This window comes from Platichthys flesus, chromosome 5 (genome assembly GCF_949316205.1).
Source record: "Platichthys flesus chromosome 5, fPlaFle2.1, whole genome shotgun sequence".
Classification (NCBI taxonomy): Eukaryota; Metazoa; Chordata; class Actinopteri; order Pleuronectiformes; family Pleuronectidae; genus Platichthys; species Platichthys flesus.
In genome coordinates, this window is record NC_084949.1 from 28,286,393 (window position 1) to 28,314,015 (window position 27,623).

General features: G+C 48.8%; 3 protein-coding genes across 6 annotated transcripts; 1 reads left to right on the forward strand and 2 right to left on the reverse strand.

Annotated features, from left to right (window-relative positions):
* Positions 1–836: 836 nt before the first annotated feature.
* snrpb2 (small nuclear ribonucleoprotein polypeptide B2) lies at positions 837–3,952 on the reverse strand. The gene is made up of 7 exons (XM_062387364.1): positions 3,832–3,952; positions 3,061–3,132; positions 2,693–2,865; positions 2,401–2,535; positions 2,137–2,172; positions 1,600–1,688; positions 837–1,166 (listed from the first exon to the last, which is right to left on the reverse strand). Exons 2-7 carry the CDS (start codon positions 3,122–3,124, stop codon positions 1,007–1,009), a joined length of 657 nt encoding a protein of 218 aa, XP_062243348.1. The 5' UTR covers positions 3,125–3,132; positions 3,832–3,952; the 3' UTR covers positions 837–1,006.
* Positions 3,953–4,159: 207 nt separating this feature from the next.
* kif16ba (kinesin family member 16Ba) lies at positions 4,160–22,513 on the forward strand. 4 transcript variants are annotated; one of them, XR_009920690.1, is made up of 28 exons: positions 4,164–4,513; positions 5,508–5,577; positions 5,654–5,767; positions 5,857–5,973; positions 6,717–6,814; positions 7,629–7,738; positions 8,150–8,292; positions 8,385–8,553; positions 8,630–8,761; positions 8,842–9,017; positions 9,112–9,177; positions 9,518–9,577; positions 9,954–10,073; positions 10,249–10,300; positions 11,592–11,729; positions 11,835–11,917; positions 12,378–12,466; positions 13,140–13,193; positions 13,503–14,813; positions 15,184–15,336; positions 15,457–15,556; positions 15,951–15,998; positions 16,138–16,182; positions 19,165–19,287; positions 20,754–20,864; positions 21,014–21,097; positions 21,462–21,680; positions 22,079–22,513. XR_009920690.1 is itself a non-coding variant. In XM_062387360.1 (27 exons), exons 1-27 carry the CDS (start codon positions 4,467–4,469, stop codon positions 21,615–21,617), a joined length of 3,969 nt encoding a protein of 1,322 aa, XP_062243344.1. In that variant the 5' UTR covers positions 4,164–4,466; the 3' UTR covers positions 21,618–22,513. The 4 variants fall into 4 exon arrangements, 3 of the variants coding, with proteins under 3 accessions (XP_062243343.1, XP_062243344.1, XP_062243345.1); XM_062387360.1 differs by having other exon boundaries at positions 21,462–22,513; XM_062387361.1 differs by having other exon boundaries at positions 4,165–4,513; positions 20,775–20,864; positions 21,462–22,513.
* On the reverse strand, positions 22,507–27,182 carry LOC133953437 (dynein regulatory complex subunit 4-like). Its single transcript, XM_062387363.1, has 11 exons — positions 27,028–27,182; positions 26,838–26,927; positions 25,495–25,692; positions 25,212–25,412; positions 25,067–25,121; positions 24,195–24,400; positions 23,833–24,000; positions 23,408–23,494; positions 23,160–23,360; positions 23,013–23,078; positions 22,507–22,937 (listed from the first exon to the last, which is right to left on the reverse strand). Exons 1-11 carry the CDS (start codon positions 27,028–27,030, stop codon positions 22,848–22,850), a joined length of 1,365 nt encoding a protein of 454 aa, XP_062243347.1. The 5' UTR covers positions 27,031–27,182; the 3' UTR covers positions 22,507–22,847.
* Positions 27,183–27,623: the final 441 nt, after the last annotated feature.

Consider the following 27,623-nt stretch of genomic DNA (forward strand, 5'->3'; position numbering starts at 1 on the left):
GGACTGTGATCTAAGATACAGGTTGTGGGTTAAGAACCTGGTGAGATGGTCAGAGGCTGGAAGGACATGAGTCCAATGAGTGTCCTCATGAAGACAGAAGGACAAACCTCTCTCTGCTGAGGAATCTAACGTCTCTGTGAGAAACGACCATGACTCATTTCCCTCTGCAGTTTATTAACACTGTGGTTCCACTACACCACACCGCGTAGTACTAGGATACAGTACTATGATACACTACTTTGATAAAGTGTATCATAATACTGTATCATAGTACTATGATAAACCACTATGATAAACTACTTTGATACAGTGTATCATAGTAGAACCCCGTGGTACAATATTACAGTACAATGTTATTGTTAGTCATAAAAATGTATCATAAAACAACACAATAATAAAGTGTTAATATATGAACCTGAATCAAAGACAAATGTAAATGAAGACACAGATTAAAGATGACATATATATCTGATATGAATGAATTAAAGTCAGAGACAGACCTGAAGCTGCTGCTGCTGCTCCACTGACTGAGGAGGAGACCACGAGGTACGTTCACAACACACAGACACACACACAACACACAGACACACAACAGGGTCTGGGCAGGTCAAAGTCATTTAATAACTCATCTCTGCTGCTATGGTGACACAGGGAGTGTTCCAGTGTTTAGTCTTAGTTTGAAAACTCCAGGTTTGTGTTTGACTTCCTGTTCATTGGACCTGAGCGCAAACACACACACACACACACACAGTAGGTTTCCATCTGTGTGTTCTGGGGCAGTTACAGTAAAATCTTAATTCACGTTTTTCCCTATGGAAAATTAATCTGAGACCAAATTTATGAAAAAAGTCTTTTATTCTTTATTTTACAGAGTAAGATGAAAATAATTTTCTCTCAAACCAAACAATGAAAAAACTAAATTGATCCAATAAAAAAAAAGATTTACAAAGATCTGAGCTCAATGGAAACCCAGAGGCCACGCCCCCTCCACTGTCTGGTCATGGAGCTACTTCTTGGCGTAGGTGATCTTCATGGCGCACGTGGCCGTGATCCTGAAGCCCTGCAGAGCGTCCTTAGCCACGCCCGCCTGGGTGTCGCCCTCGAACTCCACGAAGGAGATGTCGTGTTGGCCCGGGACGAGACGCACCTCTTTGAAACCAGGAAACCTGGAGACACACACACAGCCTGCATTAACAAAACCTGACACAACATGAACACATTTCAACGCTGAAGAGGTCACAGGACCATATACAAGTCTTAAATAAAGTTACATAAATAAAATGAACCACCCAAGCTTCTATTTTGAAGCATCCGACAGGAAGTGTAGTTGCTGTGAAACTACCGCGCCACAGGAGCTAGCTGTTGTCGTTAGCAGTTAGCATGAAATGAATCTGTCGCTGTTGAACGTGAGGATTTATTCACAGTGGCCGAGATGCATTTTGTTTATAGTTAGAACAAGCTAACCGTGGTTCACTCCCTGATGCTAACAGGCTAACCGCTAGCAGCTCGTTAGCCTACTCCACCACCTCAGCCCAAACAGGAAACAACGATTCAGCCTCGCCAAAATAAAACGCCTGTCCCCCTGACAGCGACACTCACTGGTTGAACAGCATCGATAGCATCATCTCATTGGTCTCCTCCGGCAGGTTGCTGAGGAACAGGATGTGGTTGGGGGGGTTGTCTGGAACCTGAGGAGGAAACAGATTCAAACTAAAATAATTGAAATCCCAACAACCGGAAGTCGCCCACTATCTGAACGATGGAGAACATTCAACAGCAGACTGGATCTCCTCCATCTCCGAGGTTGGTGTTGAAATTTAAAATACAAATAAGATCATACATGTTTATGAAGAGCACAAATAAAGATGCTTCCTCCAGAAATTAAGCCAAAATATCTCAGATTACAAAAGCTGCCATCTTGTGGTGATGACGTTGTTTGCAGTCGGAGACACTTTGGCTTCTCTCCTGGGATCCGGCTTTATTCAGAGTCTGTGGTTTGAGAACGTGGGACAGAGGACGCTACGTCCACCTGGAGAACTCTGGTGGTTCCTCATGTTCAGCGTTTTTACTGATTCATTAAAACATAAAGAAAAGTGAGTGTGACGAGGATGTTCAACTTGTGTAGGAGAGTCTCACCTGGACGTCAGCCGAGTGCACAGGTGCCGCTGATCCCTGACAAGACCAAACACAGTGAAGAGCAACGTGAGAAGGTTCACACACACAGTTTGTTACAGTTAAATGTGACTCAGCAGAAACAGATTCAGTGAATAAATAACCACAGGAATCAGCTTCCTGGTCCAGGAGCGAGAGAACACGGAGGCTGATGATGTGAGAATTAGGATGAGACACAGTTTAACCACCGACACACAGACGTCAGGCCTCAGTAGAGTCATCGCTCACCAGCGCCGGTTTCTTTATGAGGTTCGTCCCGGCCTCCAGAGCTTTCTTCTTCTTCTCCTTCTTCTTCTCCTTGTCGCCGTACGTGCCCTTCACCTTGGCGATGACCTCCGAGTCGGTCTTTGCGTACTGTATCCTCTGGAATCAACAGGAAGGACAAGGCTCAGGGACTCTGCAGTGTTAGAATCTACAACTCACTTGAAGCTGCGTGATGTTTCACGAGGGGGGGGAATGGAAACATGACTAAACAGAACGGGCACCCGGCTCAAAGTGATGTCATCACTGCAGCTCGTACCATGGGCTTGTTGTAGAAGGGGAAACCTTGCAGCTGCCTCAACGCGTTGGTGGCGCCGGCGAGCTCCTTAAAGACGACGAAGGCCTGCCCCCTCATGTTCATCGTCTTCAGGGCCACGATTTCGAGGATCTGTCCAAACTGAGAGAAGAGTGCGTAGAGCGAGCGCTTCAGCTCTGCAGGGGGAGACGAGAAACACACGAGGCAGAATCAAGAAGTGTACAAATACACAAGAAGCCTTTCAGAACACCATCAAGTATTGATTTATTCATCTTGAGTCTTGGCAGCTTCCGTCACGTGGCTCCACAGTCCTTGAGCAGCAGGTCGTCGGTTCGACTCCCTCTTCTACTGAGGCTCTTCAGGACACTCACCTTCCTTCTTGACCTTGTCATTGATGTTGTTGATGTAAATCGTGTGGTTGGGTCGGATGTCCATGGTGACGTCTGAGGAAACAGATCATTGTTATCACTCAGATCTACTCTACAGAGGAAACTCAGCAGAAAGGTGTTCTATGTGGAGATTTGATGTAAATATTATTTTATTAATTATCTTTCTATACATTTGTCAGTTTATGGTTCAACTGTAAAACACCTCAACTCAATTGTTTCCTCTTGTGTTTGTCTCAAGGTTTTCAGATGAAATCTTAGGTTTCGTAAATAGACTTTTATCTTTAGTGTTATAGGATGTTAAGAACTGCACGTGGGTCAGATTGTGTCGGAGCTGAATCAGCTGACTCTTGTCTTCGAGCCTCCATCAGTGGATCCTGGATCTGTTTGTCTCTGACCAAATGAACGAAGTCATATGAATATGAATGATAAACATGCGCCTGAAGCTTCGTGGTGTCAGAGGGAGAATCCACCTGCTGGGTTCGAGTCTCTGAGTCAATTTAAAAACATGTAAACACTTAATTTAACAGCTCCATTGAAGAACGAGCTGGAGCTAATGTTAGCATGTGTTAGCTTCATCAGATTCATTCATGACGTTAGCCTAGCGCAGTTAGCTTTGGAGAACCAGCGGCCGATGCTCCTCATGCCAGCCGCCTCCGGACGAACACAGGCCGGTTCCAGGTGTGAGTGGAGCCGCGGGTCAGAACCAGAAGAAACGAGAAACTAAGAACTGGAAACATAGAAACATGGACTCACCTGCTCTGCTCCTCTGCGCTCAACAGGAAACACGTCACACGGCTGCTGCTGCTACTTTAAGGCTCCTTCCTCCGGTCAGCGCCCCCTGCAGGTCCGGGGGACAGCTGCAGGTCCGGGAGACAGCTGATGACGACAACAACAACATCAATAATAATACCTTCCATCAGTGTTCTGTTGTTCATCTATTAAATAAATGATAAATATAATATATTGTGTCTCCTCTAACAGTTTAATGTTTACATCAGCTGACGCTTCTTTGTCGTCACGTGAGCCTCAGCTGACAGCTGTAGCTCAGATGCTAACAGAAGCTAACAGAAGCTAACAGATGCTGTGGCACTGACCAATAGGGAGAGTCGGTTGTTCCCGGGACAGTGACGTGGTGTCCCCGGTCCAAGACAACCATCGCTAGCACCGGCCCGCGTCAGTCCGTCCGCCCGGCTCCGGGTGCAGCTGCTCGGGTTCATCTCCGGGACTTTTGCCCTTTCTTCTTTATCACGCTAGCCAGTTATCCGGTTAGCATATGAGCTGTGTAGACATCCCACCGTAGAGCCACTGAGGCTAACCGGCTAACAGGCTAATCGACTTACCGAGTGTCCGACCGGCTGAGCGGCTGCTGCGGGCGGACACCAGCAGCGATGGCCTCGGTCCGTGTGTCTGTCCGGGTCCGGCCCATGAACCGGCGGTGAGTGGGCGACATGGAAGCTAGCTGATGTAGCATCTGTGCTAGTGCTGCTCTAATCTCACTGTTATCACCAGGTCACAGTTTCATGATTTAACAATCTCCCCCTGCTCAACTGCTCTGAGCTCTGCTGGGCAGCCATGTCCTCCTGAAGCTCCAGGTGTTGATATGTCCTCCTGAAGCTCCAGATGTTTGTATGTCCTCCTGAAGCTCCAGATGTTTGTATGTCCTCCTGAAGCTCCAGGTGTTGTTATGTCCTCCTGAAGCTCCAGGTGTTGTTATGTCCTCCTGAAGCTCCAGGTGTTGTTATGTCTTCCTGAAGCTCCAGGTGTTGTTATGTCCTCCTGAAGCTCCAGATGTTCTGTGTCTTCCTGAAGCTCCAGATGTTATGTCCTCCTGAAGCTCCAGATGTTGTTATGTCCTCCTGAAGCTCCAGATGTTGTTATGTCCTCCTGAAGCTCCAGGTGTTGTTATGTCCTCCTGAAGCTCCAGGTGTTGTTATGTCTTCCTGAAGCTCCAGGTGTTGTTATGTCCTCCTGAAGCTCCAGATGTTCTGTGTCTTCCTGAAGCTCCAGATGTTATGTCCTCCTGAAGCTCCAGATGTTGTTATGTCCTCCTGAAGCTCCAGATGTTGTTATGTCCTCCTGAAGCTCCAGATGTTGTTATGTCCTCCTGAAGCTCCAGATGTTCTGTGTCTTCCTGAAGCTCCAGGTGTTGTTATGTCCTCCTGAAGCTCCAGATGTTTGTATGTCCTCCTGAAGCTCCAGATGTTATGTCCTCCTGAAGCTCCAGATGTTGTTATGTCCTCCTGAAGCGCTGACGTTTCAGGGTTCAGTATCTTATCTGGTTCTAGGACTGAGCTCTTCTGGACAGAGGCTCCAGATGTTGTTCCTGATCTGCTGGAGCGTCTCCATCAGCTTGGGGGGGCATTGTATTTCACCTTCCACTTCTGATCTGTAGAACATCAGACACAAATATCCTCTTCTGTCTTTTTCAGGGAGAAAGACTTGACTTCAAAATGCATCATCAAGATGGAAGGAACCAAAACCTCCATCACCAACCTGAAGGTTTCTATTTATCTGTTGTTTAAAGTCAGCTGTGAAATCCATGATCTGAACTCGTGATGTTCTCTGTCTCCTGAAGATCCCTGACGGTGTCTCTGGAGATCCGATGAGGGACCGGACCAAGACCTTCACGTACGACTTCTCCTACGACTCCACCGACTGTGAAAGCTCCACGTTCGTCTCTCAGGAAAAGGTCACGTCTGTCTTTATCTCCACAGTGAAACACGGTGTTCAGACCTGATGAGAAGCTTCTGACAAATGAAACGTTCTTCTCCTCGGCAGGTCTTCACAGATCTGGGCTCCGACGTGCTGAAGGCTGCGTTCGAGGGCTACAACGCCTGCGTCTTCGCCTACGGTCAGACCGGCTCGGGGAAGTCCTACACCATGATGGGAAACCCGGTGAGAACCCACTCCAGAAACTAAACCTAGAAAATAAAACACCAAACGAGAGAAGATGAACGAGTGGAACCAGAAATATAAAAGAGAGAGATAGAATAAGAGCAGAAACATACATGTATAAATGTGCTGCGTTCAAAGACGCTCTGGTGTTCACAGCTTCAGGCTGTTAGACAGCTGCTGGTGAGTGAGTGACGGCTCCGAGGTGTCAAAGTTCACAGGCGGGGGGGGGGGGGCACGTTGAATCTTATCAACACTTGGCTCCGAGGTGTCAAAGTTCATGAGGGGGGGGGGCTCCTAGGTGGATTATCTGCTGGACTGACAAAGAGCAGCGAGTTCAGCTACACTATTTATTATTTATTAACAAAGTGCTTCACAGTCAGGACAGGAAGTGGGGATTCAACCATGGTCACATGACCTTTCACTGAGCCGACTTCCACTGAGAGCATCAACCATGAGGGAACAAACCACAACAACAAGAATCAGGAGAGAACATTATCTCCAAAAAGTCCAAACCACAGAGCTCACAAAGATCAGGTGCAGGTGACATGAGTGTGATCATCTCCCGGGTTCAGACCTCCTACCGGGGGGGGGGCACTCTACTTGTGAACAGGTCGTTGATCATAGCGTAGACCAAAGGGCTGGAGACAGAGAGCAGCCGTGGAGAAGTGTCTTTGTCTTTCCTTGCGTCTGTCCTCAGGAGCCGTGCTCATGTTGACCTGTCCTCCTCTGTCCTCATGTCCCAGGGCGACGCAGGTCTGATCCCGAGGATCTGTGAAGGTCTGTTCAGCCGCGTGCTGGCGGCGACTCGGTGGGACGTGGCGTCGTTTCGAACGGAGGTCAGGTGAGACCAGAAGGAAACCAGTTCACATCCTGATGGATTCATGTTCATGAGCTGCTCACACATCATCAGCTCTCTAACTGTCTCCTGAAGAAACCTCGTTAAATTCCCTAGATCCCGATTTCATGAATTATTAATCCATGAAATTAGATTAAGAACGTTTGGATGTGTCTGCTGCTCCAGATGAGTTGTGTCCCGCCCCTCACTGTCATGGAAACCAGTTTGTATGTAATCCCACAAACAAACAAACAAACAAACAAACAAACACAGGTAAAGACAGCCGTGACATTATGTCAGATCTTTCCAGACCAATCACAAGGGAGGTCAGAGGTCACATGTGTCGTCACTGATGACGTTTGCCCGGACAACAATAATCTGATTATTAAAAATATTCAGAATATTAAATACTTTTGATTATTGTGTTTACATGAATTGTTAATGTAATATTTTGGGATGCTGACGTTTGCCCTTCTGAGGGTTTCCTGTCTAAGCTCCTCCCTTCTTTTCATCTGGTTTGCACTGGACCTCAGGTCACGTGATGTCATCACATGACCTGAGGTCAGAACTGGACGTTCTGAGATTAAGACGTAAACATGTCGACATCACTGAAATCCAACTTCTCCACGTAATCTGAAAATCTGATCTGAGTCCGGTTCTGTAAATCAGAACATCGGGTTCAGAGTCTGATTCAGATTATTGTTTAATCTGGTTCATATCAAAGTACTGTTTCCACGGAAACATCAACTTGACAGCTGCACTATTTGATGTAAAGGTTTAAAAACCGATTTGTGTTGAAGGTTTTGATTTGTGTTCTCAGTTACTTGGAGATCTACAACGAGAGGGTGAGAGACCTGCTGAGGAGGAAGTCCACGGTGACCTTCAACCTGAGGGTCAGGGAGCATCCCAAGGACGGGCCCTACGTGGAAGGTGGGACCGGGACCTGGGTTCATCCTCCTGATCAGGATAGTCTGTCTTTAGGGAATCCTTTTGACCAGTTGATAGGGTTAGATCTCAGAGGTCAAAGGTCACAGTGGAGTTGTTGAAACGACCGGAGGACGATGGAGTCTGTGAAAAGAGCGAAGTAACAACTGACCCGTTCACCGACTCCATGACATCACCCATTCACACTGATGATGTTAACACAGATTCAAACAGTCTGAACCTGTCGCAGGTCAGAACCAGAACCTTCAGTTCAACCTCTGGTTCTATTTCCCTGCTTCACGAGGACCAGATTTTACTCAGTGAAAGATTTTTGACTTGATCATTAAAACAAATAAAACTGAAAATAGAATAAATGTGAAGTAAAGCCCTGGGTCCTGTTTCCACGTGTCATCTCAGATCTTTCCAAACACCTGGTGCAGAACTACAGCGACGTGGAGGAGCTGATGGAGGCCGGAAACATCCACCGCACCACCGCCAGCACCGGCATGAACGACGTGAGCAGCCGCTCCCACGCCATCTTCACCATCAACTTCACGCAGGTCAGGAAGGAGACCTCCGGCCGTAGTTCAACTGAGCAGAGGTCCTGCGGAGAGAAGGTTTCCTGTGGAGCTGAAGGTCTGCTCTGTTTCAGGCGAAGTTCGATGCCGAGATGCCGAGTGAGACGGTCAGTAAGATCCACCTGGTCGACCTGGCCGGCAGCGAGCGTGCCGACGCCACCGGAGCCACCGGCGTCCGCCTGAAGGAAGGAGGCAACATCAACAAGTCACTGGTCACACTGGGAAACGTCATCTCCGCTCTGGGTCCGAGTCACTCTCTCTTCTCTTCTGCTGCTGCACTCACTGTCACTCAGCTGACCTGTTTCCTGTCTCTGTGCAGCCGACATGGCGCAGGACGGCCTGAACACCAACCTGAAGAAGAAGTCCGTGTTCGTCCCCTACCGGGACTCGGTGCTCACGTGGCTGCTCAAAGACAGCCTGGGCGGCAACTCCAAGACCTTCATGATCGCCAGTGAGAAGCCGCTTCCTATTTATCATTTGAAGTTTGTGAAAGTGCTCGACTGAACTCTGTGAAACTGTTTCCTGTCCCAGCGGTTTCCCCGGCAGACGTGAACTACGGCGAGACGCTCAGCACGCTGCGCTACGCCAACCGAGCCAAGAACATCATCAACAAGCCCACCGTCAACGAGGACTGCAACGTGCGGCTGATCCGAGAGCTGCGCGCGGAGATCGCTCGACTGAAGGCTCTGCTGGTTCAGGGCAACCAGGTGAAGAGCCGGTCATCACCTGCAGGGGGCGCCGCTGCTGCTGGTTCAGCTTCTGAACGAGGAATCGAACCTGAGCTCCTCTTCTCTGTTTCAGATCGCTCTCCTGGATTCACCCACAGCTCTGAGCATGGAGGAGAAGCTGCTGCAGAACGAAGCCAGAGTGAGTCTGACCTCACGTTGACTCTGTGTGAAGGTTCAGTGTGTGGAGTGTAGTGACATCTAGTGGTGAGGTGCTGCAGCTGCTCCCCCCCCCCCCTCCTTCCAAAGGTGAAAGTAGAATTCTACACTATCTAGTCCGGGCTACTGTAAAAAACATGGCGGCCTCCAGATTCATTTCCATATTTGTTTTTGATTTCTGCTGAAAGATCGTTTCGCCTGAATCCTACACTCTGGACCTTCTGACTCTGTGACTCAGATAATCTGTTGATTATTCAAAGAACATTCCTATCTGCAGCCTCACAGCGGCTCCTGTGTTCTGTGTGGCTCCTCTGTGTCTGCAGGTTCTGGAGCTGACGAAGGAGTGGACCAACAAGTGGAACGAGACCCAGAACATCCTGAAGGTTCGTGTATGTTCACACCTCCTCGTGTCCACCAGGAGAACCTCAGTTCACACCCGTGAGGAGACTTCAGAGAACAAACCTTTATCTCATCTTACAAGGAATCAATATTTTATCCACATGATTTCCCAAAGTGCAGATTTGATGTTGTGTGTCACATGACCGTTCACGTCCACTGGTCATGTGATGTAAACAGGAAGTAGATTGTCTCTGCGGCTGCTCAGTCACAGAAACTCCTCTGAAGGAGGAACATTGTGTTCACCGCTGGTAGTCGAGTCATGTGACTGATGAGGACCAATCAGGAGGAGGGCGTCTCAGTGTGGACTCCCCTCACTGTTTGGACTCAGATGTTGACGAGTGGATGTGGATGTGTCTGCAGGAGGAGACCCTGGCTCTGAGGAAAGAGGGCATCGGCGTGGTGCTGGACTCGGAGCTGCCTCACCTCATCGGCATCGACGACGACCTCCTCAGCACCGGAATCATCCTGTATCATCTGAAGGTCAGGACCAGACTGCCTCCACCTGATCTCAGATCAGCCATTTGATTGATTTGAACTGGAAAATAAAAAACTCTGCTCAGTGAAGCTTCCTCAAACCTTTTCCCACCTCACATCCCATGTTCACCTGAGCTGGATGAGGGGTCCTCATGGACTTTCTGTCTTTCTTTGTCCTCAGGAGGGACGGACATACGTGGGCAGAGAGGACGCGTCCACAGAGCCGGACATCAGTGAGTTCAGGGATTCTCAAAGAATTCTAATCTTAGAATTCAAGTCATGTGGTAGTTTCTTAGAGAGAGGGTGAAATCCATCCCTCATCTGGTGAACCTTGAAGGGTTGAGGGTGGCTGAGTGGATCCCAGCTGAGAGGAGACGAGAGGCAGATACAAGCTGGACAGATGGTCAGTGGATCACAGGGCTGATCATATCATCTGGTTTCAGACTCGAACTGAACCACTGACATGTTCCTCACATGTTCCTCAGATGTTCCTCACATGTTCCTGACATGTACCTCATATGTTCCTCACATTTTCCTCACATGCTCCTGACATGTACCTCATATATTCCTCTCATGTTCCTGACATGTTGCTGACATGTTCCTTACATGGTCCTCACATGTTCCTCATATATTCCTCACATGTTCCTCACATGTTCCTGACATGTTCCTCACATGTTCCTCACATGTTCCTCACATGCTCCTGACATGCTCCTGACATGCTCCTGACATGTTCCTGACATGTTCCTGACATGTTTCTGACATGTTCCTTACATATTCCTCAGATGTTCCTCAGATGTTCCTCACATGTTCCTCATATATTCCTCACATGTTCCTCACATGTTCCTGACATGTTCCTCACATGCTCCTGACATGTTCCTCACATGTTCCTGACATGCTCCTAACATGTTCCTCACATGCTCCTGACATGCTCCTGACATGTTCCTCACATGTTCCTCACATGTTCCTCACATGTTCCTGACATGTTGCTGACATGTTCCTTACATGTTCCTCAGATGTTCCTCAGATGTTCCTCACATTTTCTTCATATATTCCTCACATGTTCCTGACATGCTCCTCACATGTTCCTCACATGCTCCTGACATGCTCCTGACATGCTCCTGACATGTTCCTGACATGTTCCTCACATGTTCCTCACATGTTCCTTACATGTTCCTCAGATGTTCCTCAGATGTTCCTCAGATGTTCCTCACATTTTCTTCATATATTCCTCACATGTTCCTGACATGTTCCTCACATGCTCCTGACATGTTCCTCACATGTTCCTGACATGTTCCTCACATGCTCCTGACATGTTCCTCACATGTTCCTGACATGTTCCTCACATGCTCCTGACATGCTCCTGACATGCTCCTGACATGTTCCTGACATGTTCCTCACATGTTCCTCACATGTTCCTCACATGTTCCTCACATGTTCCTGTTGATTTTTCACACAGCTCATGTGTGGAAACAGTTTCAGTTTAACCTTGTAACCGCCTGATGACGTGATGTTCTTCCTCCTCAGTCCTTCACGGTCTGGACCTGGAGAGTGAACACTGCATGTTTGAGAATCAGAACGGCACAGTGACCCTGGTGCCGCTCGGTGGAGCTCAGTGCTCTGTGAACGGGGTTCAGGTGACGGAGCCGTCACAGCTCAACCAAGGTGAGGAGTGGAAACCAGTCCCTCAGGGTCATCTCATTCTTCTATCTGAAGAACACCTTGATGTTCACTTTCCCGTGACGCAGGTGTTTCCTGTTCTGTCTTCAGGCGCCGTTCTTCTGCTCGGCAGGACAAACATGTTCCGGTTCAACCACCCGAAGGAGGCGGCGAAGCTGAGGGAGAAACGAAAGGTTTGTGTTGGAGGATGAAGAACGACAGGGAGAAGAACCTCCTGAATGGACAGAAACCAGCTCTGACTGACATTTATTTAACCTTTGACCTTTTAAATGTGGTCCATGTTCCCTCTGCTAACATGGAGGAGGTCTGTAATGGGCTCTTGACTTGTTGCACTTTTCTAACAACAAACATCAACCTGGACTCGGTCCACAGGCCTGAGGTCACTTGTGTTGTGGAGTTCCTCCTGCTACACAACCCTGGTCACCTGCTCATTCAGGGTCTATTCATTTTGTTAATGAGCTTCACTGGACCTTCACCACACACATGACGAGTGTGGTTCCATAAAGATGGAGGTCTATGGCCTTTACTGCAGCCAGCCACCAGGGGGTGATGATTTCACCTGTCATTTTGAAGATGTACTTACAGTCTACGACCTTCAGTCATTAATGACCTGTGACCTTTGACCTTTGCCAGAGTGGCCTGCTCTCCTCCTTCAGCCTGTCGATGACGGATCTGTCCAGGTCGTGTGAGAACCTGTCGACTGTGATGCTCTACAACCCGGGGTGAGTGACCAGGAAACATCTGAACCAGCTGATTGGCTCAGAACCACTGTGCACCCCCCACTGTGCACCCCCCTCCCTGCCCCCCCCTTTCAGATATAAGTTATTTATGATAGTTCTTTATAAAACAACGTCAGACTCATACTGAGGACAAGGTGCTGTGGTCAGTCCTGGTCCCCAGATGATGAATCCTGCAGATCTTCAGTGACCTCTCATCCGTTAGCACCATCAGGTGGAGTCAGATCCACACCTGTCGGACTGATCTCCAGGGGATGGACCTGCTGGTCACTGAGGCTATCTGAGGAATCCTTCTACAGGTTCAACCTCAGAGGAATCTGGTTGTTTACTTTTAGATTATTATATTGGAGGATGATCCTGTGGCGGAGCAGAGGTGTTGACTCTGTCCCCCCTGTCCTGTTGACAGTCTCTCCCCTGATAGGCCCCGTCTTCCTCAGGTAGACTCGTCCACTTCCTGTCTTCATGGTCCTGTCTTCTCTTCAACCTGATCCCTCGTCCTCTGTCTCCGTTGGACGCTCGGACACTCACCGTTACTTTTCCTTGCAGCTTGTTCCTCATCTCATGCGTCCAGTGCTGCCTCTCCTCACCCTGCTGCTGAGTGATGTGTGTCTGACGAGATGAACGTGAGCTGATCTAGGGTCTGTGTCTTTGTCCCCAGGCTGGAGTTTGAGAGGCAGCAGCGTGAGGAGCTGGAGAAACTGGAGCTCAAACGGTAGGAGAGGCGTTCAGTTTCCAGCTGGGACTGGATGTGGCTGGAAGTGGGTGGATGTGGCTGGATGTGGCTGGATGTGGGTGGATGTGGCTGGATGTGGCTGGATGTGGGTGGATGTGGCTGGATGTGGTGCTGGTGGTGTTGGTGGTGTTGGTGGTTTCTTGCTCACATAAGTGTGAACTGTTAGAACAAACCAGAGGGTGGTGCCACCACCTGACAGACTGTACTTGAAATCAAAGTCTTGGATTAAACTCAACGTTCACTCGTCTCCCACGTTGCTAACGGTCGTCTCGTGTGTTGGTGCTGCAGGAGGTCGATCAAGGAGATGGAGGAGAAGCAGCAGAGTGAGAAGGCGGAGCTTGAGCGCCTCCAGCAGGAGGTGGAGAGCCAACGCAAAGAGTCTGAGGAGGTGCAGCAGCGAATTCTCCGTCAGGAGGAGAGCCTCCGCTGCCGGAGCCATGACATCGAGAGCCGCCTGCGTGACTTCCTGGTGGAGAAGGAGCGCTTTGAGGAGGAGAGACGCTCGGAGCTCCAGGAGGAGGAGCTCCACTGGCAGCAGCGGTGCAACCAGCGGCTGGCGGGTGAAGCGGTGGAGGAGCGGGATGAGGAGCAGCGGAGGCAGCAGGAGGCTGCCGAGCAGACAGAAATCTACCGTGAGCTGAGGAGGCTGAAGCAGGAGCGTGAGGAGCAGAAGGTTCGTCTGGAAGCAGAGCGGCGGCGGCTGGAGGAGCAGGAGCAGGAGCAGCTGAGCCTGGTGGGCCGGCTGGAGGAGCAGCTGAGGGAGAAACACGAGGCAGCCACCACGTTGTCGAGCCGGGAGGACGCCCACCGCACCGAGGAGGAGCGCCGAGCACTGGCCGAGATCAGAGGAGCGCTGCTGCGTGCCAAAGAGGCTGGAGAGCGGCAGGATGTGGAGGAGGCCGGCGAGGAGGCGCGCTCGGCTCAGGGTCGATACACGGTCTTCAAGGTGGCTCAGGTGAAGGAGCTGGGTCAGCTGGAGGAGGGGCTCCGGCAGCAGAGGGAGCATCTGGAGGTGGAGGTCGCTGCTGAGAGAAGCACAGTGCTGCTCCTCGCTCACGGCCTGAAGGAAAGACGGCAGCAGCCGGAGGAGGCGCAGGACACCACGGGCGTCTGCCAGGAGGAGCGGCTGGTCCAGCAGGCGGAACACAGGCTGCAGCTCAAGGAGCGGCAGCTGACCGGCCTGGCAGACGACCTCCTCCCCGCGCTGGCCGAGGAGAAGCAGAGAGCCATGGAGGTGTTGGAGCGCAGCGCCGGCAGCAACAGGAACTGCACCAGTCCACCGGGTCTGGACAACACACTGTACCGGGTGGAGAAGGAGCTGGAGGACAAGGAGGAGAAGCTCAACCTCCACTGGCACAGTGCTCAGCAGCTGCAGCAGCTCCAGGAAACCTACGAGTTCACGGCCAACGTGGCCCGGCAGGAGGAGAAGGTGAGGAGGAAGGAGAAGGAGATCCTGGAGTCTCAGGAGAAGCAGCAGAGGGAGGCGATGGAGCAGGCGGTGACCCGGCTGGAGAGGCGGCACTCGGCCCTGAGGCGCACCGGCTCCCTGGAGCCTGACACCGAGGAGCAGAGGAGGGGGGCGGAGCCGGAGCAGCAGAGGTCAGAGCATCACATGACATGTTTCTCATAATTAATGAGGTGGTTTCGTCCTTCCAGTATAAAATGTAATGTCAAAATAAATAGACCAAAGTCTGGTAGAAGTTTCTCTCCTGAAGCACTGGATCATATGTGAAAGAAAAGAGCCTGTTGACCAATCAGAGCAGAGCGGACCAGCTGACCAATCAGAGCAGAGCGGACCAGCTGACCAATCAGAGCAGAGCGGACCAGCTGACCAATCAGAGCAGAGCGGACCAGCTGACCAATCCCAGCAGACTCACACACATGCATCTGCTGCATCAGATCTCAACCTGAATAAGAGCAGAATGTGTCCCTGATCTCCTGCTCACACCCGTCTTCTCCTTCTTCTCAGGGTGGAGTGGGAGATCCAGAAGCTGAGGCAGGGCTTCAGCGAGGGAGAGGAAAGCAGCCGGACTCCCTCCATCAGCCCCGAGGAGAAGACCAGCAGCTCTCCGCTCAGTCACATCCAGAGTCTGAACACGCTGCAGCCGCTGTCCGACGACCGGTGAGCTGCAGAACTTCTGTCTCAAGGAGAAAGTCCAACATCAGAAGGTTCAGGAGGTCTTCACCATAATCCTCTAAGCTCCTCCTCATGTTGATGTTGGTTCCTCTTCTTCTTCCTCAGGATCAACAGCTACATCGAGGAGGAAGTTCAGCGGCGGTTGCGTCAGATGAACCTTCTGAACGCTGGGATGGATCTGTCCGAGTCCTGTGAGTCTCTCAGGGTGAGCACCTCTCTCTCCTTCATCTCCTCATCACTTCTGTTCACTGATCAAAGTTTCATCATCAGTTTCAAGATGACTTCAGCTTCTCTAATGGGAGAACTAGTGTTTTTATGTTTTTGTAAAAGTGGCTGAAGACGTCAGAATGTTTGTTTTCTATCGTTTGATCAAATCGATGGATTAGCAGATTTGATAGGTTTTATTAATAGAGTAGAAATAGACGAGTTCAGATTCTGTTGAAAACAGAAACAGCTGGAACCTTCGATCCACAGGACATTTGATTGTGTTTGACTTTAGTCCTCATTGGATCTGTGAGGAGTGAGGTCATCAGGCCCAGGCTCAGTGTGAAGGACTGATATCTGATATCTGATATGATATCTGATGTCTAACCCCACAGGACCAGGAGGAAGCTAGCGACTGTAGCTCGGCTCCATTCACAGACGAGGTAGGACCAGGATCTTCTTCATGTTCACATTGATGCTGCTGCTGTTGAATTTCCTCTGATGATGTAGAATCTTTAACTTGAAGAATATTGTGTTTATATTCACTGATCATCAGTTGATGCAAAGTTTTCTTCTCTTTAGGATGAAAAGCTGCAGAACATGAATCCGAGGAGGCTGAAATATGAGGTGAGCCCAGTATCTTGTTGGGGATGAATTACAATCCAATAATCACTGGTTAAAAAATCAATGATCCCGATCGGGAGTTAGACATCTCAATTCTTATAATTGAGAAATGAAATTAGATTGTAATGGAGAAGGTGACTGAGTTTCCAGTTTGTTTTGTTTTGTAATCACAGACACTGATTCAGACAAAGTTCCATATAGGATCCATTCTGCTGGTTTGGCAGCTCTGAACGTTGCTGCTGGTTATTCTCATTAATAACATTCATCAGGAAGCTCATTCTCTGGAAGGGAACAAACCATTGCATGGAAAATAAACAAAAAGCCATATTTCTCCTCACAATCCATTTTTTAAAACGTTGAATCAAACTTGGGTAAATCCTAATTTGGTATTTTCGTGTTTTTCTTGTGAAGTACAGTTTCAGTCGGATTATAAAAAGTCTGATACATTTTCAGATTTCAAAAAGGATCTGACGGAATCATTTCTTTCACTCGTTCACCTGATTCGCATGTTAGACCTCCTCCCTCTCTGAATCACTCACCTGAGCTCCTGCTGAGCAGCATCTGTGATTCTCACTGGGTCTAATTCAAGGAGCCTCAGGTCCCTCCTGATGCTGTAGTCACGGACTCGCCCTTGTGCACACAGAGAACGAGTGGGTGGGGGTCTAGCTTCCTGTCGGCCACGGAGCTTCAGGAGAACCCTCCTGCTGAGAGCCAGCAGAACGTATCAGAAGAACCTGAACAGCTCCGGTCAGAGCGTCACGGAGAAGAAGCCGATCTTTCCACTGAGGTCTGGATTGAAGAAGAGGAAGCCTACAGAGATGGAGTTAGAGTCACGGCTCGGGAACGAGCAGTGAAAGCTCCCGCTGAAGTTTGTGAACTTGATCCTTCACGCAGTCGATTTGATGAAGACGAGAACAGCGAAGCGAAGGAGCTTCTTCTGAATCGACGCTCTCTTTCAACCTCGATAGAAAAAGTCAAACTCCAAACGCGTGACCTTGAGAACCATGAGGAAGCAGAACGTGATCAGACGTCCAAGTCCCCGAGCTCTGAGGAGAAGTGGAAGGAGCCGGAGGAAGTTGAGACAAGCAGAAGCTACGATTTTGGATATTTGGTCCGGAAGCTGTCGGAGGCCTACAGAGACGCTGGCAGAAGGTGGCAGGGCACTCGGGACATCATCCAACACGTTGGAGTGGAGGACATGAAGGTCGTGCTCTCTCAGTATGTGACCATGGTTTCCAAAGAACTGCCACTGATTCATCACCTGCAGCTTCAGCCACAGCCCGAGTCCTCCAGTCAGTCACACAACAAGGTCGCCCTTCCTCAGAAAGCTTCTGTGATCGTGGACATCTCCAGATGGCCGGAGGGATCTGTGTCTTCTTTCAGAGACAGAAGTCCTGAGGCCTTTCATCAGAGGCTGGTCCAGCTGCCTCCAGTCCTCTCCCAGCTACAGACATCTTCATCCCAGGAGATACGTGAAACGTTGGAATCTCTGTCGCCTCAAATCCAAGTTGGCAAACTTCTGAGTATCTTCTGGGTTAAAACGGCCAGGAGTGAGGAGCCCGTCCCGAAGCCTGGCTGCTTGCTTCTGTCAGAGAAGATCATGAGCGTGGTGTCAGCCGGCTCAGATCCTCAGGACACATTGGTTCTTTCTCACCATCTTCATCTCTGTGAAATCAAGAAGGTCCAGATCAGCTTGGCAGGGCAGCATGTCCGCCTCATCGGCTGCTCTGAAGGTGAGGTCCTGGCCGTCTTCACCCACAGCAAGGAGCTCACCCAGGAGTTCTGTAAGGCTTTGCTGAAGGCTGTGGCTCCTGGAAGGTTCTGTGAAGGGACTCAAGGTCACCCGCTGCTCTCTGAAGACCTCACGCTCCTCTCGCTGGACTGGACATCAACCGTTCCTGACCTCCTCCTGGACAACGGCCTTCAGGTCACCTCCAGGTTCAAGCGGGTTCTCGCCGACTTACTCTACATTGTCCACGGGAATATGGACGGCCCTGGCCGACCTTCTCTGGCGGAGGTTTGTCCTCTCCTCTACACCAGTGTCAAGGTCATGAACTCCCCCCGAGTGCATCAGGACACCATCTTTCAGCTCCTCTTGACCGACACTCACGTGGTTCTTCTCCAGGAGGACGGCGTCTCTCACCCGGTGCCGCGGGGCTCCAGCCTGGTTCCTGCGCAGCCACAGTTTCAGGGACTCGAACTCCACCAGCGGTCAGAGGTCAGACGGCTGAGGGTGGGTCAGCAGGACGGCTGCGTGGTGGTGGACGTGGTGTTTACAGCTGGAGACCAGAAGGTGGAGTCGCGGCTCGGCTCGGTGGAGGCCTCCTCTGATCACACTCCTCGGTGCAGCTCCTGGAACTTGTGCTTCGGTTGTAGCTCAGAAGCCGAGATCTTCATTAATCATCTTCGTTCCTGAGGCAGAAGCTTCTTTCCTCTTTAAAACAAATGATCAATATCGTTTATTCTACGATATTTAAAATAATCTGCAATCTGAACGGGATGAAATATTTAAAACCAATAAAAATGTTTCTGTGAAGTCATTTGAGTTCAGGCGTGTGTTGACCTTTGACCTCTGGAGTTTACTCTGAGTCACGATGAAAGAAAAGAAACTCTTTGTTTTCACAGAAGTTAAATTATTATTTGTATTCATGATTCTTTGAAACTTTGCTGCATTTAAAACAACAAATATTGATGATTTGAAGAAAACGTGAGTCGTCCTGTGTGAAATGATGTGAAATAATATCTGGTTATTGATGTTGAATGATCCATTCAGTGTCAGCAGGATAATAAAGATTGAACTTGAATCCTCATGGTGTTTTATTTTGAAAATTCTTCAAAATTTCTGCTTAAATCAGGTTTAGAAATAAATTCATGTCAGCCCTCTGCTCTTCACCTCTTCCTCTTCCTCTTCTTCTTCCTCTTCGTCTTCCTCTTCTTCGTCTTCCTCTTCTTCCTCTTCTTCCTCATCTTCCTCTTCCTCTGCAGCACCTGGTCTCTCGTCCTCTCGGGTCGAGTGCTGACGGCCTACAGGAGCCCGTGAGGATCAGGATTCCACGCTACGTTCTCCGCGGCCAGGGGAAGGACGAGCACTTTGAGTTCGAGGTGAAGGTGAGAGAACTTCAGTGTTTCCTACAAACTGTGGTTTGGTGTTTGTGTCACAGATGTTTTGACGCCGCAGCGAGTGACCGGTCAAAGATCTTTCAACATTTAGTCTGAGGATCATTCTGGAGTTTTAGAATCTTTACTTTTCAGCTCAAACTGAGGAAATTCTCATTTGATAAACAAGTCAAATGTAATAAAGAAAATTAAATTCAACTTTAATCACCTGAAACTAAGAAGTGTTCTCGTGACCTCAGAATGAGTCTCCAAGTGTCGTGATCGCCCCCTGGTGGCGGGAGTCACCTCCTCCATGTTAGCTGATGGGGAAATCTATGTTTGTCATTTCAGGTCGTATCTCACTGAGGTTTGTTCAAGTGTTTCTGATCAGTCGGTTATCTCGAGTTATTAATGATGTAAAAACAGAGACGTGGAGACTGGCTCCTGATTGGTTGAGTGTGTGTGTGTGGGCGGGACCTCGATACCACGACTCCACCTCACCATCACTGCTGCACAGACTCTGACTGCAGATGACGTCATCACCAGTAGATGGCAGCGTTCATATCTTTATTTACCTTCTGATTCTCCTGCACGTGTGGAGAGTTCACTTGTAATGTCCACCGTCACCACTAGATGTCAGTGCCTCCTCCACACTGAACCTTTAAAGTTGAATCTATCTTAGGAACTTGTTCTCGAGGGAGAGAACACGCTGCGCCTCGAACTGGTTTCAGATCAGCGTGAACTGGTTTCAGATCTGTTGACGTGTGAACTGGTTTCAGATCTGTTGACGTGTGAACTGGTTTCAGATCAGTGTGAACTGGTTTCAGATCTGTTGACGTGTGAACTGGTTTCAGATCATTGTGAACTGGTTTCAGATCAGTGTGAACTGGTTTCAGATCTGTTGACGTGTGAACTGGTTTTAGATCAGTGTGAACTGGTTTCAGATCTGTTGACGTGTGAACTGGTTTCAGATCAGCATGAACTGGTTTCAGATCTGTTGACGTGTGAACTGGTTTCAGATCAGTGTGAACTGGTTTCAGATCTGTTGACGTGTGAACTGGTTTTAGATCAGTGTGAACTGGTTTCAGATCAGTTGACGTGTGAACTGGTTTCAGATCAGTGTGAACTGGTTTCAGATCTGTTGACGTGTGAACTGGTTTCAGATCTGTTGACGTGTGAACTGGTTTCAGATCAGTTGACGTGTGAACTGGTTTCAGATCAGTGTGAACTGGTTTCAGATCTGTTGACGTGTGAACTGGTTTCAGATCAGTTGACGTGTGAACTGGTTTCAGATCAGTGTGAACTGGTTTCAGATCTGTTGACGTGTGAACTGGTTTCAGATCAGTGTGAACTGGTTTCAGATCAGTTGACGTGTGAACTGGTTTCAGATCAGTGTGAACTGGTTTCAGATCAGTGTGAACTGGTTTCAGATCAGTTGACGTGTGAACTGGTTTCAGATCATTGTGAACTGGTTTCAGATCAGTGTGAACTGGTTTCAGATCAGTGTGATGGAGGAGACCTGGAGCGTGTTCCGACGCTACAGCCGCTTCAGAGAGATGCACCACAGCCTCCGGACCAAGTATCCACAGGTCAGAGGCTTCTTACTACATCTGGACAAACACAACGTTTAACACAAATAAGGAAATGAATTCTAAAACCTTCAATCTGGATGAATTTCCCCGGCTGATCAGTTTGTTTTTCATTGTTGATGTGACGTGTCTGTGACTTCCTGTTTCAGCTGGCGGCTCTGGAGTTCCCTCCGAAGAAGCTGTTTGGAAACCGAGACGAGCGGATGGTCGCTGAGCGCCGGAGCCACCTGGAGGCAGGATTCCATAACACTTCATTTACACATCAAGAAGCACAAACAGATTTCTACTCAGGGTTTCTGCAACAAGTTGAATCTCTGACCTCTGAAGGTCGTAATGAATGAAATGAAAGATCAGTGACATGAGGGAATATAAAATATAATAACAATAACCCTGGAACCAGCCGGGAGTCTCTGACGTCAGCACAACAGACATTACAAACTACAGGACTCATTTGAGATCATTACTGAAGAAGTTTTATTCAAGGAGCAGGTTTCAGACACAGATTCAAGCTGCAGTTCAGGGACATTACAAACAGCACAGACACAAAATGAAAAGAAAACCGATTTGGATCTGAAACTGTCTCCTTGTCTCTTCCAGCGTTATCTGAGGAGCTTGTTCCGAGTGATGCTGGCGTCGGTCGGTTCTCCGCTCAGAACCGACGCCGGGTTCCGTCTGTCCAAACACGCCGTCTGGGACTTCTCCCCGTTCTTCAAGAAGGGCGTGTTCGAGTACAGCAGCCACGGCACCGGCTGAGTCCGGAGACAAACCCCCGCCCAACACCCCGAGGGCCGTGTCCTCCGAGGGGACAGGTCCCAGGTCAGTTCCTCTCGTCTGTCCTGAGAGACGCTGCTCAATGTCCTCGCGGAGACGCTCTGTCTCAAGAGGTCCAGCTCGACGTGATCCACACAGAGTCAAGTTTCACTCAGAATCAAGATGGTGACCCGCAGCTGGTAAACGTTTCCTTCGAACTGCTGCGGTTGAGGGTTCAATTCCCTTCACTGCTGCAGCTCCCACAAACAAGAGTTTCTTCAGAATAAGTTTCTGACAAAGTGACACTAAACCCAATTTTTAATTTGAACACAAGGGGGAGGGGGGAGGGGCCTAAACGGATGTTCTCACTTGATAAACAGGAAGTGTTCGGAGTGATGACGTCATCAGCTGATTCCAAAGTTTTACATGTTGAAACTTTGATGCTCAAATGTCTTTGTCCTCAGATGTGGAGACCTGAGCAGAAACTTCCAGAACAGATTCATGTGTAAAAGACTGAAAACGACTTCTGGGCTCTGATGATCGATATTTACTCAACAAAGAAGCTGATTCTCAACATCACATGAGACTGAGCGTCACCTCTGAAGATGACCTGAAGAGGAACAGACTGTGTAAATACAATGTAAATATTCATGTGCAGTTTTCTATTGGCTTGTGTACGATGTACAGTGTCGCCAAAGGGAACGAATCAGAGACTGAGTGTTTGAGTCCTGACCTGTAGCTGAGGCTTAAGAGTTCAGAGACTGTTTTTAAAAATGTCCGTAGACTCCGGGTCCAGAAAGTGAAGCTGATGAAGTGTCTGAAACCGGTCTTCTGTGTACTGACCAGCAGGGGGCGACTCACTTCTCACTTTAAAACCTCAATAAACATTTTTCTCAGGAGTTTCTGTCTCAGTCTCTAGTTTCACGTCTTCCTCTAACAGCTGATGATCAATTAGAGAATTATGATGATTTAGAGTCAAACAGACCATAATGGGTGGGGGGGGGGGGGGCTTGTTCCTTCAGTCTGATCCTCTAAACTCTCAAACTCCTGATTTAAAAGGTTAAAGTTTAGTTTGTGGAATGTCCCTCCAGTTGGTTTCCTGGTTACAGAGGAGAAGTTGTAGCTTCAGCCTCTTGTGGCCACAATCAGTTTCAAGAAAAAACTCTTTCTTGAAGGAACCAGATCATCATCAGTCATCGCTGCCTTCAGGTCGGAGTTCTGGGCTCGGCCCGGTCACATCTGCTCCGCGGGCCTGAAGTCCTGTTGAGGGACGCCAAGAGCCTGGAGCCGCTCGGTGCAGCTCTGCAGCAGCTGCTCGTACTCCTGCAGGTCACATGGTCAGTGGGTCACCACAGGAAGTGACTTGTTTCACAGCCTCAGGGTCACAAGGTCACTCACCTGACGCTCTCCAGCCAGCTCCTCCTCCAACGCACCGACAGTCACGTGTTTGGACTCCAACGTCTCCTACGAGAAGAAGAATCCAGACTGAAGACATGGATCACAGTCGTCTTCAGAGGACGTGTCCTTCACACTCTGGACTCTCACCTTCAGTCTGTTTGCGGCGCTGCTTCCTGCGGCGGCGGCGGTGGAGAGCGCTCCACAGAGCTGAGCCTCCTTGGTCTCCACAGTCTGAGTCAGAGCAGAGAGCTTCTTCTCCAGCAGCAGCTGCTTCAGGCCGCTCCTCTGCTGCAGCTCCATGATGACCTCCCTCTGCTTCCTCAGCAGCTCGTCACGCTCCTTCTGGACCTGCCCACAACCAGAACCTGGTGTCACCTGGTGTCACCTGGAGTTACCTTCTCAAAGGCCTGCAGCAGCAGCTCGTGCTCGATGGTCAGATCCCACAGCTCCTTCTCAGCCACCTTCGCTCGAGCTCCGGACTTCTGTGGCCCCATCAGATGATCAGAAGGAAAAGATCGATCACACGTTAGTTTACATTTAATGTTTCTATCAACAATCAATTAACCTCCATCAAGGAGGTGTCGTTTCCCCCCCGCCTTTCATTCATTTGCCAGCAGGATGAACAGATTGGCTGTGAATGAGGTGGAGGGAGGGAAGGTGGGGGAAGAGAGAACTGTTTATTAATAAGTTTCATTCTGTTTCTGTGTAAACATGAACGTCTGAACCACGAATCATCAGCAGCTGGAGACGAACCAGAATCCTCCTCTTAAAAACCTGAGAGACAAACGACTCAGAAGAGAAACTGTGATGGTTCACGCACCACCAGCTTGGCCTTGGACTGGTTGTACTGGTGCAGCTGCAGCCGCAGCTCGGGCAGCGTCTGCTCGGCTTCCTGCAGACACTCGCGCAGACGCTTGTTTTCACGCTGAGCAACTGAAAGCTGATTGGACACTCGCGTCAGCTGCTTCTGCACCTCTGCTGCCTCCTCCTGGACAAAACAAGCACCACGAAGAAAACTGAGAAAAGTAACTTCAGAAAGTTTAATGTCTGAAAATCTTTCATCATCTAAATGAATTGATGATTAAAGTTACACTTAGAACCTGTAAAGTTTGAACATCTTCACAGACCAGGATCAAGTTTCATGAGGTCACTGTGACCTTTGACCTCCGACCCCTTGCTCACCTTCAGCACCTTCTCGTCCGCCAGCACTTTGTTCTGAATGCTGGAGTAATACTCCTCCGCCCGCCTGAGGGCGCGGCCGTGATCCTCCACCAGCGCCACCACCCGAGCGTCCATCCTGTCCTGCAGCTCGTTGACCTCTGACCTCCGCTTCCTCTCCTCCACCTCCATGGTCGCCTGCATCCTCTTGTTAAACTTCACCTCCAGATCTACAGAAGAATTAGAGTTCAGCCGTTTGTAATTATAATAATTAATTAGCTGAATCATTAGAAACACCACTATCATTTATCAGGCTGCATCTATGACCACATGTCAGAAATATTTAAGATTTTCATTTTTAATATAAAGTAGAATGCATGGAATGAAATGTGATACTTCAATATGCATAGATTTGTAAATGAGTATTTTTATACTTAAACAAATGTATTAAAGATTAATTATTGAATCTATTTTTAATTAATATATATTTACACATGATCAATAAATCTGATGATTGTTATCTACAAAAGATCCTTTCTGTAGGAATCATAATAATTGTGATTCCTGCTGATTATTATTATTATTAACAGATTTTGTTGCAGAAAGAAAAACTGTTTTGAAAGATGCGGGATGATCTGATTGGACAAGGGATCAATCACATGATCCCTTCAATCTAACATTAACTGTCCAAGTGTCAATCATGAAACATCTTTACATACATTTATTTAACGTCTACTTTGACTTTCTGGCCCAAGTCCCATCCACTACCATGGAGGAGGTCTATGACCTATACTGCAGCCAGACACCAGGGGGCGATTCAGAGGATCTGGCTTCACTTCTGAGAGCATCTTCATTTACAGTTCATCCTCTGACCACCAGGGGTTCAGTTCATTTACCTCTGATTCTCCTGTCGTAGTCGTTTGTCAGCCCCAGCAGCGCCACCTGGTGTTTCTGTTGAGAACCAACTGATGTTCACTCACATGAATTAAATAATTTAATAATAATCAGAGTGATTTGATGCAGAGGTTCAGTCTGACTCACCAGTTTGAGTTCCTCGATGCCCTCCTTGTTGCGGAGCGTCTTCTCGCTGGCGTCCGCCGGCAGCGCGGCGCGGCGCAGCTCCAGCTCCGCCTCCGCCTGCTGGTTCTGGACCAGTGCTGCGGAGGCGGCGGCGTCCATCTTTAGCTCGGAGACCATGTTGTGCTGCTCAGACAGGACGTGCTTCAGCTTCTGCTTGTAGACCTGGACATCACACGTCAGAGGACACGTTTCATCAGATAAACTAAAACCACGTTTATGAAATAATACAAAGTGTGCAACTCACACTGATCTCCACTCGGTGGCGCTGCTGAGCCTCGTCTCTCTCCCGGTGCCGGTGCCTCAGCTCGTCCTTCACCTGCTCCACGTCTCTCCTGCACGTTTCCCACAAGGCCTGGATCTTGTCTCTCTCCAGCTGGAAGAAGCTCCTCTCCTCCCGCTCGCGCTCCAGCTCCTCCCGGAGACGAGCCACGTGCTCCTCCAGCTGGGGGGGGGGGGCAGGGGTCAGGAGTCAGGGCGCTGCTGTTATTTCTCACTCATGTTGACCTTTATTTCTACCTGGTTCGAAGGTCAAAGGTCAACGTGACGGTTGCTCTTTAAATCTGTTTCACTGTGTGGTGTCTGAGTGTAGTGGGTCCTTGTGTAGCTTCAGTCTGCTCACTGAGGCTAGCTGCTCCCATCCCTGGTGGTTTCAACACGTGTTCGGGGGATTGTCACCCGACGTTAGAGTTTGTGTATTAAATCAGCCGATCAGGCTCACAACCTTCAGGCCGCCATATTTATCGCCCCATATCAGGCACAGCTTCCATCGTGTCACAGCTCGTGATCAAGTGAGTAGAACTCGGGTTCGTTGACATCGTTAGCTACACAGATTTCTTCTTCGATACTAGAGCTCAGTTATCTAGCTTGGAATTTGCATGTCATCCTTATTTAGTGTAAAGGTTATAAATAAATATCACTTAGTGATCATTTCCAAGGGAATTCAATTTTGAAAAATGTTTTAATAGTCGGCTTGTCATTGTTCCCCTCTGGAAAAATGCCTTTTTGTTCATCTCTCCCAAAGTGGACAGTGCTGCAGGGACACTGTGTCTTCACGGGACAACGTCCCAAGCTCCATTCTCTTTTTGGGGGATATTTCATTAATGATTCCCAAATTTTCCACAAATTTTAGAGCCTTATTATTTGGGTTCCCCCATGATGCCTTTCTACATTTGACCTTGTATATGGGATAATAAAATAAAAGTATTTCAATCCGCCATGTTTTGTTTCTTATCGGGTCAAATACACCCGACGTTAGCGATGGTGTTACTAAATTTTTTAATGTTCTAAGGTAAACGAAAACATTTTTTATTGCACAGTTAAGAAAAGTGTGAAAGGATTAACTTCATTATCAAGATAGTTATTATATCTGAAGTTGGCTTTTAAACTTAGAGACACTTCAGCAGAATGTTAAATACCATCTATATATATAGTATATATGTTAAATATATATTTAACATTCTGTTGGAGTTTGAGCCTCACAGATGAACCTATATATATATATATAATACATATCCATAGAACAGTTTGTATCATGGGATCTCGTCGGAAGCTAAAGCTGTAGCCGTATTAGCATCGTTAGCTTCTGACCTGGTCCTTGGACATGTCCTCCGTGGACAGACAGTCCACCACCGCAGAGGACTTCATCTTCCCGGGCTTCTTACTCTTACTCTTCGGCGCCTGGAAACAAACAGAGACGTTTAAACGCTGATGCTAAGCTAACGAGCGCTGATGCTAAGCTAACATGATGCTTCATAAAGTAAACAGTAGCTTCACTGACCATCGCGGTGAGGACGAGCTCTCAGACACTTCCGGTGTCAACAGAACGTGGCACGTGAAGGCAGCTTCTCTGATGTGTCCCTGTTTAAAGACCGCAGCTAACAGTTAGCTAACAGCTAGCTAACAGCTAGCTTACTGCTTACTGCTGCCATGACAACAGCGTCACGTGACTATCTTCTTCTTTTCCTTTGATGGCGGGTGGGACGTGACACGTCACGTTCAAGGTGCACCAGCGCCCCCTACTGGGCTGGAGTGTGGAGAAGACTCGAGACCCAGTTCACTGACCAGGACCCTTTATATCTGTATCAGCTGTTTGTACTGGGATGCAGATGGTTCTGTATTTATAGCTCTTCTCTAGACCTGATGACTCAAAGCTCTTCACACACACGTTCACACACACACGTTCACACACACACCATCTATCTGCAGCACTGTGTTGTTCTATGAGGACACTTCTGGGTTCAGCATCTTGCCCAAGGACACTTCGGCACACAGATGGGCAAGACTGGGGATCGAACTGCCGACCTTCAGGTTGGAGGCGAACGCTCTACCCCTCAGCCACAGCCGCCACAATGTATAATAGTATAATACAGAGTA

Coding starts and splice junctions, on each gene's coding strand:
- snrpb2 (XM_062387364.1), bottom strand. CDS start 3,124: ATGGACATCCGACCCAACCACACGATTTACATCAACAACATCAATGAC. Junction 2,866..3,060: donor TGACAAGGTCAAGAAGGAAG/GTGAGTGTCCTG, acceptor CTCCCCCTGCAG/AGCTGAAGCGCTCGCTCTAC. Junction 2,536..2,692: donor CCTTCTACAACAAGCCCATG/GTACGAGCTGCA, acceptor TGTTGATTCCAG/AGGATACAGTACGCAAAGAC.
- kif16ba (XM_062387359.1), top strand. CDS start 4,467: ATGGCCTCGGTCCGTGTGTCTGTCCGGGTCCGGCCCATGAACCGGCG. Junction 8,762..8,841: donor CAAGACCTTCATGATCGCCA/GTGAGAAGCCGC, acceptor TTCCTGTCCCAG/CGGTTTCCCCGGCAGACGTG. Junction 9,018..9,111: donor TGCTGGTTCAGGGCAACCAG/GTGAAGAGCCGG, acceptor TCTCTGTTTCAG/ATCGCTCTCCTGGATTCACC.
- LOC133953437 (XM_062387363.1), bottom strand. Junction 24,401..25,066: donor CTACGACAGGAGAATCAGAG/GTAAATGAACTG, acceptor ATTCTTCTGTAG/ATCTGGAGGTGAAGTTTAAC. Junction 22,938..23,012: donor AGCTGGCTGGAGAGCGTCAG/GTGAGTGACCTT, acceptor TGTGACCTGCAG/GAGTACGAGCAGCTGCTGCA.